This window comes from Aptenodytes patagonicus, chromosome 5 (genome assembly GCF_965638725.1).
Source record: "Aptenodytes patagonicus chromosome 5, bAptPat1.pri.cur, whole genome shotgun sequence".
Classification (NCBI taxonomy): Eukaryota; Metazoa; Chordata; class Aves; order Sphenisciformes; family Spheniscidae; genus Aptenodytes; species Aptenodytes patagonicus.
Window position 1 is genome coordinate 61320210 of NC_134953.1, and position 12241 is coordinate 61332450.

At 39.6% G+C, this 12241-nt stretch overlaps 1 protein-coding gene and 1 long non-coding RNA gene across 4 annotated transcripts; one reads left to right on the plus strand and one right to left on the minus strand.

The window, feature by feature from the left end:
* Positions 1-792: 792 nt before the first annotated feature.
* Positions 793-12220, minus strand: LOC143161265 (uncharacterized). 3 transcript variants are annotated; one of them, XR_012995498.1, is made up of 5 exons: positions 12096-12220; positions 11858-11988; positions 6421-6583; positions 5786-5927; positions 793-944 (listed from the first exon to the last, which is right to left on the minus strand). It is a non-coding gene; the product is annotated as an uncharacterized LOC143161265 (long non-coding RNA). The 3 variants fall into 3 exon arrangements; XR_012995499.1 differs by having other exon boundaries at positions 5786-5922; positions 11858-12220; XR_012995497.1 differs by having other exon boundaries at positions 11858-12220.
* On the plus strand, positions 2809-3974 carry TACSTD2 (tumor associated calcium signal transducer 2). Its single transcript, XM_076340086.1, is given in 4 exon segments — positions 2809-3015; positions 3017-3340; positions 3342-3674; positions 3676-3974. Coding segments are annotated over 4 exon segments (954 nt in total). The 5' UTR covers positions 2809-2934; the 3' UTR covers positions 3892-3974.
* Positions 12221-12241: the final 21 nt, after the last annotated feature.

Sequence of the window (12241 nt, forward strand, 5' to 3'; positions counted from 1 at the left end):
GCAACTATATTCATTACCCAAATTTGATTCAAGTGTGTTGGTTCTTGCTCTATTTCTGCCAGCAGCAGGAGCCAGATAAACTCTTTCCTGCTGTGCTAGCAGAGAATTTGGTCTGCCGGGCATTACTGAGCTGTGAGGACATGGTGTTGTGCAGGGGAAAGAGACGCCATGGAGGTGGAAAGCAAGCAGCACGGAGGTGTACAGTGCACCTCGAAAGGCATGGTGTGGCAGAGCAGTGCACCTCGGCATCTGCAAGGGGAAGGAAACATGCTGTGTTGTTGCTGTGAACCCCACTGAGGAGGCGAGGGACGTCAGGATGCATGCAGGGTGACTTCATCCGGCCCCACAGAGCCGGCGCATGGGAAGTAGCTGGTTGTTAACATCCCAGTGAACATTGTAATCATATTTGGTACTGAACAAAGTATTTAATGGCCTAGATAAAAGCATTCTGGTTGTTTAATTGGAAATGTCTTGCTGTTTTACATAGACCTAGTGCCCTATTTTTATAAGATTTAGAATTGTGCTGAGAAACTGTTTCCATGGAAGCAGAGATCACTAAAGAAATACTGCACTCCACATTTCCTGCAGGATCATTCCTTTTACAGCCTGCTGTTCTAAATAATTAACTCTTGTAGTGCCATTACAGTTTAGCATGGATTAAAGGAAATATTTTTTTTTTAGTGTCATAGAGACATTACATAGATAGATAAATAATTGGAAAGACTTTTGTCTTCAAAATAAGTCTGTTCTCTCCTTATTTACCAGAGGAGGAAATCCACCAGTACAAAAAAGTCAATGGAAAAGTGCACTTTTATTTTGACAATTTATGCAGCTCTGTCAGGGAAACTGAAAATTACTCCTTCTTTGCCCTTGTCTTGCCACTGTTCTATGCTTTTTGCTTGGTGATGGGTATATTCTAAAACCATCGTCGTGCTTCTGGCCACCTTTGAGGGAAGAGACAATGCAGTTTTTAATTAAGGTAACAACAATGAGAATCTTCACCAGTAGGGAAAACAGACCGTGTCGTTTTGTTACCTATGGTTTTCCTTCCATGTGTTACTTTTGTCAAACAAGTTAATTTTTCTCCACTGTAAGTGTCCGTAAAAAGGGGAAACTGTCAAATGATAATATGAGGCTGAGACCAAATGTGAATGTCTGTAAACATCATAAAAGCAAAGTGCTATTTACCGAAGTCCTGTTACTGCCCATCCATGTGGTGCTTTCTAAGCACAAGGGCAGCACATCTCTCAGCCGTATAGAAATTGCCATCGCTTCACTGAAGCCGGTTGTGAGCTCTAAGTTCACAGCAGTTGAGGCTCTGTCCTCCAGAGAGAAGAAAAATCAAAACCTACCCTCTCTAAAGTTCGTGATGTGCAATAAAATAAAGACAAGATATGAGTATGTAGGTGAGAGTTAAATGGATTTTGACTTTGAAGGAGGGATGTGAAATTAAAAAAAAAAAAAGGCAGATTATTATAGGTAAATGACTTAGTAACTCCCCGTTTTTAATTTCTAAACTATTATCAAAGAATTGTCAATATGACAACTTGAAATACCTAGCAATTTTTATCATCATTTTAATTGTAGATCTCAATTATTTTCTAAGAAAGGTAACTACTGTTATTTTTATCTGAAGGAAGGGGAAATGGAGAGGTGTGATAATGTGCTATAAAGGAGCCAGGAATAATTTGAAGAACTTGTCTCATCTTTGCTCCCTTAAGTAGCATGTGTTTCTGTGGCTTATTTAGAAATAGGTCTAGCTGCAAAGTTCAACTCCAGACTGTGCCCTTCTCTAGTGGTAGAGGGTATTTACATCTGGAGCTCTAATTTTAAACCTATACTGTTTTATAAATAACTTGCTGGCAGCCAGGCTAACTTCCTACTGTTCACACAGATGCAAGCCGTCACTACAAGTAGCCCAGCTTGCACTGATTTGAAGCAGGGCAGGCCCTCAGGAAAACAGCAGCACAGGTAAAAGGAGCTGACCACAAGGCAGTGTGCAAGTTGTGTGGATGGGAGAATGGTGTATACACTGTTCTGTGGTTGTTACTGGTCCCAAAATAATGATTTATAAAGTGTCTGACAAATCAGATGAATGGGACTTGCTTAATGCAAACTGGAAAATATCTTTCAGCTACTGCCAAAACCCATGGAAAGGGTAACTCATGCTTTGTAGATCATTAGGACACTTGGGACCTACTGGAGTGTACTGCGAAAGGCATTACTCAAAGTTCAGATTGAAAAATTTCTTCAGAAACAGCTAACAACTTTGTAGGGGTAATGCAAGCATAAAAATCATCATTCCTACTACTGCCTTGGGATGAGTATGTGCCAAAGGAAACGGGGGAGAGAAGCTTTCCATGCTGGAAGATGAGACTCTGCTCCTGTGCTCTGTAAGTAGGAGAGCAGCCATCAAACTGATAAACAGTTGTTCCTCCTGAACTGGCAGCTATTCCAGGCAGCATACATAAAACTCTAGAAGGCTTTGTTTTATAAATATACACAAGTAGAAAGGAGGAAGTCCATAACTGATAACAATCTAGACAATGGAATAATACAGATTCTGTGTGATGGAAGATGCAGGAAAAACCATGATGGAAGTGGAGGAGTAGGATTTCTTCCAACAGAAATGGGAGAAATTCCTTAAACATGCATTTACATAGTCCATAAAAAGTCTAAAGAAGGAAAAGGGCAAGCTGCTTGTGCTTTAATCCATAAGGGAAGCCCAAGGTATGGCCTTCAGATTGGCTTTTGTCTCTTCCCTGTTGTTTCCTCATCAAGTAAGAGGGATCACAGGCATCTGGAGGCAGGCATTGGTGCCGCTCTCTGAGAAGTAACAGATGAAAGTGCAGCTTGTTGACTTCCCTAGGATTGGGGTATCAGATAGATGGCAGTCATTTCAGATATTGCCTGCTATCACTTGGGACTTTATCCATGCTTTTCACCTGCAATATGGAGCCTCTGTCTGAGGTTTTGCTGGGTTTGATTCTGGCGGTAGCTTCATCAGCACAGAACAACGGTCGGTACCTGTGCAACCAACAAGTGGGTGGTATGTGCGCAGGACGGATCTGGGAACTGCACCTGCACGCTGGTATGTTCAAATCACAAGGTAGACTGTTCAACACTGACTTCAGAATGCTTGCTGATGAAGGCAGAAATGATCCCCCTGAAGGAGAAGCGCTTCTGGGACCATCCCCGTGGGCTGTTAGATAATGATGGCATTTACAATCCAGACTGTGAGAACAGTGGTATCTTCAAAGCCAGGCAGTGCAATCAAACCAGTACTTGCTGGTGTGTGGACACTGCTGGAGTAAGAAGAACCAAAAAGGGTGACAAAAGTCTTGAGTTGCAGTGAACTGTTTAGAACAAGCTGGATCTACATTGAACTGAAGCACAAAAGGTCCAGTGCCTTTGATGTTCCCGATCTAGCAAATGCCCTGAAACATCTGTTTGAGAGCTGATACAAACTGCATCCCAGGTACATTGCAGCCATTAAGTATGATTCCCCAGTTATCCAAATCCGCCTGAACCAGAATGACTCTGAGAAATCTAGGTGTGATGTAGATAAAGCTGATGTAGCCTATTACTTTGAAAAAGATGTAAAAGATGACTCCCTATTTCATTCTAACAGTACATTAACTATCTCTGTCAATAGAGATGCTCTGGATATTGAAAAAAATAACAATTTACTATGTTGATGAAAAGCCACCAGAGTTTTGTATGAGACAACTGGTTGCTGGCGTTAGTGCTGCGGTGACAGTGGTGATACTGACTGCTGACTTTGGTGTCACTGTGCTGGTTATTCTGAGGTGGCTGCGGACGAGAAAATATGAGAAAGTTGAGATTAAGGAAATGGGTGAAATAAAAGCACCAAGCTTACAGCTGCCCTGATCTGAAAAAAGAAAGGCATCTGAAAAAAGAAAGGCAACAACAGGAGGGGAAAAAAAAAATAAAGGCACAAAATACAAGTAGCAAACAGACTCAGTGTATGTGGATGGATTTGGAGAGCCTTTTTCCTTTCTACAGGAATTTGTACAGTGATGGTTCTAAATTATACTAGTTGAGTAAGAATGACTTTTTTTGGGTTTGGGTATAAACAAATTTGAGAGTCAGTTACCTAAATATTTTAAATGAGTCCCAATTTAGAGGCTAAGAAAACTGTTACAGCTGTCTATTTAGCATAATGTAGGATGTTTCCACTAGTACTGCAGGCCTGGTTCAGCTTGCTTAAATACTCTTTGAGTGGTTCTTGGTATAGCTGCTACTTGGAATTCAAATACTTGCCTTGGCATAATTGTGTTATATAGCTGCTTTTCTGTTGGTAAAGGCTTTTTTTAAAAATGTGGGTTGTTTTGGGTGGTTTTTTTTTTAAAGTTGCTGGAACTTTTTTTATAAACAAATAATTTAATAAATATTTCTAAATAACCAAATAAAGTTTTGGTAAGATACTCTATAGCACCAGAGGCTTTTATGCAGAGTTCTTTGTTAGGAAACATTCCTACGGTCGCTTCCAGGTGTGGAGATCCCAAGTTTCCGAGTTTGTATTCAGGCAGCACAGTGAGCTGTTCCCACTTCTGCTCTTTAGCAAGGGTCTGACACTCCTAGTCAGCAAAGATCCCTTGATCCCACTGCAAGTGTAAGTTAACCTTGGTGTTCTGCCCAAATTCAAGCTCTGGTAATAGCTGTCTGTCTACCTGAATTCCCCTTGCAATTTTAACAAGAGGAGATATTTTTCAGTGTCGTATAGCTTCACAGAAATACTACACAATGCTTCAGGACAGCTGAAAAAGAGCTTTATTCTAGGAGAGCTGCAGGGGGAATTTAAGAGCAGAGTGTAATTACTGAAGTTGGAATTTGGCCAAGACACTAGAACTTGACTTCCTTGCTACCTACTCATCTGCTGCATTCCTTGTTTGGGAGGTCATATCCACCATGAAGGACATTTTAAAGAAACTAATGCTAGTTGTTAAATGTTGAAATATTGGCAGTTATATTCTCCATACTGTGTATGGATGTCTTGAAGTCCCATCAGTCTAATCTGCTTACGTTCAAAATGAGACCACTACACATAGGCACTGCAGCAGGGTCAGCTCTTTTATTCTGTTAATTAGTTTCAATGTCACTAGTTTGTAATTCTAATAACAGTCAGTAATGCGCTACTTGTAGGGCAAACTATTAAATATGCACTCTGATTCTACTGAATGAATAGGATACCAGGAAAAAAGTGAAGATGCTTCAATTCTGTTTCTACCTTTGTTTCTAATAGAAGAGGAAGAGACTTGCTCTTTTGGGGGGAGTGGGACGGTGTTTGTTTAATATTTTTTGGCTCAACATACACCATCTCCATTTAACCTCATTCTTGTTCACTTACCTGCTGGAAAAATTTGGGCTTTGGATACATAGGATGGGGCAGATGCATCATGTTTCGCCAAAATTAGATTTTTATGCAATTGCATCAGCACTATTCAGACACTCAAAAACTTTTGGAGCAGTGTCTGTAATTTATTGCGTGCCTTACGGCAACACGTCCAAGCTGGTTGTTTTTCAGTCAAGTATATACATTATTACTGATAAAAGATGAAGTGAGAATTTAATATCTAGACTGAATTCTCCCAAGTCATAGGAAAATTCAGAACTTAGCCTAAGTCCACACAATTTTGCAATTAGGCTTTTATAAAATGGATTAAATTAAAAATCTAGAGCTGAGTAGCCCTTAGTGCTGAAGAAGGAAAATTTTCATTCTGATCCTACACAAGTACATTGCTTAACCACTTTCTTAACTTACGCAGAGCTGATAAAAGCTATGTGTTTGAGAGGTTGGTGCTGTCCTTCCATCAGAGAAGATCATGAGATGTGCCATCTTTTCTGGGGATCTACTGTGGCTTTCAGCATTCTTTTAAAATCACTGCATTTTTCTCATTTCTGTCCTAAGAAAAAAATTATTTTAAAGGTGAATGATGAGATTTTATATTAAAATAGAATATAAACATGTAGGCATAATTTTGATTAGGAGAGGCAAAAGTGACTAATTGTTGAAAAAATCTTAACAGGTAAGAGTCTCGGCATCTTTCTTTGGCTCCTGCTTTTCTTTTTAGAAGCTGAGATTGAGAAGAGGCTGTTGTGGTGCCATTCGTATTTTTATTAATCATTAAAGGACTGCCCCATGAAAATCATGTGTTGTGGTCAGTTATTTCCTTGCTAGTCATCAAGCACCAGCAGACTGCATGCTGCTAGGGGACTGGAAATGCACTAGGGTCATTTAATAGGAATGATAAGGTATGTATCTGCAATTAATCAAAACAATGGGAAGATTAATTGCAGTGCAGAGCTCAGAGAACCTCTCTTTGGATTAGATCATTCTACTTGAATAAAGCTATGTAAAGCTACTGTCGGATCTGGACTTTAATAAACCAAACATACCCATTGTTCCCGCTAAGTACTCATTTCTCTCCTGCTGTTCCAGTCATACCACCTCTTGGGCTATATATTAATATCTTTTTTGCACATGGTAAATCAAGTATTTTACTGTAACAGTCCATGATGTTCAGCTTGTTTCACTTTCTGTCCACTGCTGATGTTCTCACTGAAAAGGAGAAAATGAACTTGTCAGCTTTAAATTTTGCAAAATTAAAATGCTTTTTATTATTCATTCTAAATTAGAAATTTCTAGTTATCCTTTTCCTGATTGCATCATCCTGTTTTAATGGCGTGTTTGTTCGTTGTATTTAAGTAAGTAGGATTTATGCTCTTTGCAGTGGGTTCTGTGGGTACAGCCAGCACGGTGATAGTGATGGTGGTTTTATGTTCTAGGCGGCACTGGCTGACAGCTTTTAAGTAGTGCCCTGAACAACATGATTAACATCAATCTTGTATCAGTTTCTGTGGGGTCTGCTCAGGCATAAATGTATTCAGGGGATTGATTTGTTTTGGAACGCTGTTCTAATACTCTGTATGTATAAATATGCATCTATCTGTAGGTAGATACAGAAATAAACCCATAGCTGATATGAAAGAGTGCCTTTGTGCTATTACCTGCCTGTATTATACAACAGCGGGTATGCTTGCTTTAACGATGGTAGAGCTGTCTGTTGCCTAAATTATGTTCTGCCATTCCAACTGCTGAAGGGCTGCCTTAGAAAGCTCAAAATAACCACTGGCAGAGAAAAAAATCCTGTCTCTGTGCTACGACTCTGAAGAGGATAGAGCTGCCCTTTCCGTACAGCGCTACCACCTTTGTGCACCTGCAGAAAGTGGTTTTGGGCCTTTGCTTTTAACTTTTAGTTAAAACTTTTTTAACCACTCAAGATCTGAGGAAAGTGCCAGAAGCAATGCCAGCACTACAGCAAGGAAATAAAAGATAAGGATTCATGGAAGGATTAAAACCCTCTTAAACTCTGCTCCCTCTATTCCCTCTGGTAAAATCCATGCCTGTTTATATATGCAAGTATGTATTCTCCAACTTACTGACACAAAATCCCTGCATTAGTTTGCAAATGACTGGTGTGTGTATACACACGTTGGTTCCCACACCTATACTTAAAGACACACACATCAGTATTTATGTTAGAGCAGGCAAGCCCTAGGGAAAGCTTTGTGGCAGCAGATCCTACGCTCCATTCGGCCAGCCTGCAGCTTGCTCTAGCTCTTATCAGTGGTAAAATATCCCAAACCTGCTGCTGTTTTGGAACAACAATGAATCCTCTTCTTGTCCCATCTTCCCCCGATTAAGAATAATCTCTTTATGGATGTTTAGCCTGGGATTATGGCCAGATTAGGTTAACAATGTGAAACAAAATGCCTGCCGCATAAATACACCCAACCCCTCTCTTGTTTAGTTGGTAAAACACCAGCATGTCTGTGATGTTAAGCACTTAATGACAACTAGAAACAAGATCCCCCCAATAGTCCTTAAAATGTTTAAACCTCTGGGAATCACTTTAGAAAAAACAAACCAATTTCTATTGCTTGCATATCAAAACCACTTTTTCAGAGAATAGTTAAAGAAGTAACAAATTGGCCCTTCTCCGCTTCCCCTTAATTGGACCAGTTAATGCTATTAAACAGATAGTCTTCCTTGTGCAGGTATAATTATCATTTCCAAAGCATTTCTACTGATTTGCCTCAGGGTTTTAAGTACTGCAATTATCTCTTTTTATAACGCTAATATTAATCTTAAGTCATTACGATTGCTATCAGAGCAGAAAAAATCAACTTCCAGAACTTTTACAATTATTATTCAGCAGTTCTAACAAAATTCCTTGTACCAGGAGTTATCTAGTTAAAATTTCATACACGCCAGGCAGCCTGACAAGATTCACATCTCATTTTCATGATGATCCCTGCTCCCTGAGGTATAACACTCTCATAGTCCCACTCCTGCACAAATCAAGCGCCACAGAAACAATTAGGGAGACTTTGTATTATCTAAATGAAAGACTGAATGAGAATGCATTTCTAATTTTCCACTGAGATTTTTACATGTGGGCCCAACAGTACTGGTGGCATATGCACCCAACCTTTTTCAGCTTTTTTTTTTTTTAAATAAACATCTGTCCTTGTAAGGCTTCAAATGAGAAATCTCAGCATTTTTTCTAGTCTGGTTGGACCCAGAAAAGCTAAGTGGAACAACTAGAAAGTAATTGGATGTGGCTATGCTGTAGCCATGGCACTGTGCAGTGCAGACACACTCATTTTTAGCACAGGTCTGTTGAGTTCTCCTTTTTTCTTCCTATCTTCACGTGCTCTTTTCTGTTGTTGGAAATAAGATAGCTTTATAATTGTCTCAATTCTGCTGAAGGACTTCAGCAAAATCTCTCAAGCATAGGAAGTTAATTAATGCTCCCTTTTTTCAGTCTCTCCAAATAAATTTTTCATTTTAGAGAGCTAGTAGAAGAATTTTGTGATATTTACTATTTTCACTGATGTTTTTATGCGGGTCAGCTGCTTTAAAAGCAGTTTACAATTATGTGCAAGAATTAGAAGCTAGAAGAATAAAAGTTATTAAGTGATAGATTCTCAGAATTTCTGCCAGTTTTGCAACTACTAAGCATCCAAGTTGCCCTCTAAAGTGCAATGGTTGTCAGAGCTGGCAAGCTGAAAGCAATACGTAATGCTGGAGTTCATTTTCATTACTTCATCTTAAGGCCCTCAAAATCAAAAGTTCCCAAAATGTATTTAATCTGAATGTTTGTACATTTGGTTCCTTAACTCCCAGTATCTTGTCTATATTTCTCTTACCCCAGACAAGAAAAAAAATAGCTAACGCACTTAATTCTGGTTTGACTAGCATCCTGGGTCAGCAAGGTATACAACACTAGTGCAAGTCAACTAAGACTGGCAGCCCTAAGTGATTCCCAGGAATGCCAGTGCTGAATAAATGGCACTAACAAACTGGACATCTGGGATATCAAAATCAATTCCTTAGTAGGAAGGGATCCAATAGACTTTTGTGGCTTTTACTGAGAGTCTTTCATTAAAATACTGTAAAATAGCAAGCAAAGAAAAGAGCACTCCTTACTTACAACCTCTTCAACCGTGTTTTGGAAAGAAAGGACTGTATTGAATTTTATAACAACTTTTAGCGGAACAGTTTTGCAGTAAACTTCTGTTTGGTTGAGTAACTTCATCTTCTGCATTTTGAATCTACTTTTTTTTTTTTTACATCAACAACATAGTTAATAAGCAGAAATAATTATTACCTATTAACAAATTCTTAAATAGCATCTACTAGCTGGTATGTCAGTGGGGCAAGGGAGGGCAAGGGACAGTTAGTACACAATACAATACACTCACAGTGGATCAAGACAGGATATTCCAGTGAACAACATTTGGAAAAATCTTGGTATTTATGAAATGTATTGCCTAGTCTTTTAAGTGCATGTGAACTCTTGGGATTTCAACTGGCCAAATGGGCTAAGTGGCATTAAATCCAATTTCTGACTTACAGAAGGCTGATGGAGTGCATTGTTTCTGCCAAGATTTTAGCCCAACGCTAATAAGCAGAAGTGAATTACACTGAAACTTGAATGACAAAACCATCAATTAATACTTAGTTTTTGCTTGGATTTATATAAAAGCCAAATATTTTATTATTTTATAGTAAGTTTTTCGTTTGAAGCTGAAGACTGTACATTTTAACTGACAACTTTTTAATTGTGATGATCAAAATTGGTAGCAGGAAGACTTTACTACCAAATTGTTTCCACCTGAATATACAGAAAAATATTTTCTTTTATATTTACAGTTAAACTGTTCTTCATTACTTTTATTGGATTTGACATTTGCTTGTGAGAATAATTTCATACATATACAAAATCTCACTCAGTTCAGTGCAACTACTTACATAGAGACATACAGATACTAATGGACACAACTACACAGGAAAGTTGTACCTGTTAAAGTGTTAATTCGTTAACTGTGCTAAGGACTACTGCATAGTGTATTTGTACAGTGTATGTGGAGAGCAAAAGCTTTGATAAGCTCGCGTTAAGTGGTTTCCTCCACAGCAACTTGAAGCAAAGATTTGGGACAGGTAATGCATAGGTTATATCCATATATAGTCATTAAAATTCAAGAGGAGCCATGGTATAAATGACTAGTTAGAATGGTTTTTTAACTATATGTCTATTTAGAGAAAAACACCACTTTGTAACTATCCAATTGCTCAACTGTTTACCACATTTTCATATAGACAGACATTTAGTGTTGGTATTTGATAGAGAGATCCTACAATTACCTGCACTGTATTTGCTGCTTGTCTGCTTAGAAGTTTTAATTCTAAGTGATGCCACTTGGGGAGACTTTAGAAGTGCAGAATGTAGAATACAATTTTTAGCCCCGTCCTTGCACACTCAAAACAGCCATTGAGTTTCACAGGAATTTAGGCAAGTCAGGAATGCAGAAATAGCTCCTCTATGCAGACAGTTAAATAATGCAATTGGAGAAACAAATAATAGCAAAAATATGCAAAGAAAAAAAAAAATTCAGCTAACTTGAAATAAAGTGGAGCCTCTGTGAGGTGGAAGAATGAAATTTGCTCCACGGAAGAAATGGTAGAAAGCCTTCATGCTTAGTTTAGGAATGGAGAATTCCAGATAAAGAAAACAAGAAAAGGAGGCAAATACAGTCTAAGAAATAAAGACATTAAGCATCAGGAGACATTCACAAGAGCGTTCATCTCAGTTCATTTCTTGACAGCTGGGACACACACAGGCCTTAGGTTAGACAAAGTGCTTTTCTGCTGCTACAGCCCAGCTGTTTCTGTGACTGGAGCTGACAGCCACAAAAATTAATGCCGTGCTAATTGACTGAGAGATTTTACTCTTTATGCCTCTTATAATAATGGAGGCTGGGCAGGTCTTAAAGGAATTGTGCCTCCTGAAAATAGACTACCTATCACTACAAAAGGTTTCTTCTTGGCCTGGACTCCAAGATCTGGTGACTATGTATTTTCCTTGGCAGCTGACATCAATGCTTAAGAACTGTCACAGGAGAGGGCCTCAGTAATAAAAAGGGATGGACTAATGAGTATCTCCACAAACACTGAACAATACTTGAATGTGCTCATACACAGATTATGTGACTGCTGAAAGCAAAGATCTGTGTTTCTTTACTTTTTGAAATGAAAGGGCCTCTGTTTACATGCAAAGCCCAGGGGCTTGTATGAAGCCTGGGCTGTCCTGTCATTACCACATGTCCCAGCCTCATGCTTTCATTCAGCAAATAACCTGTTTTTCACATCACATCATTTAAGATGTACTTCTGTCAGCTAGATGAGTAGGCCAAAAGTTACGTATTAGGTTAGCAGCTTCCCATTTTCTTGGATTTGGGAAAAGCCAAACATCATCTCCCCACCTACCACTGTCACAGCAGACTGCTCCCTTCCACAGGAGTGTCACCAGCCCTCTCTGGTAGTGCAAAGCACTTCGACGCTTCAGGTCTCCAAAAACAGCAGCAAGCCCAAGTCATAACACCCATGAGCTCTGAAAGCTGAAGAGGCCTAAAGGTCTGGCTCGGAACCTCTTAACGGCCAGGCCCAGGGACACAGGAATCAGGGCCAACGCCAGCCATGAGGTGAGGCAGGGCAGCACACAGACCTCACAGCAACACCGTGGGTAAAGCCAGGGTAAAGACCACACAGGAGAAGGGACGGCAGCAGCGTGGCTCTGCGCCTCCTGAAGGGATACCCTCGCTCCCCTCCCTCCACAGCCGCGCCACAGACGCCCCGGCTGCCACAAAATGG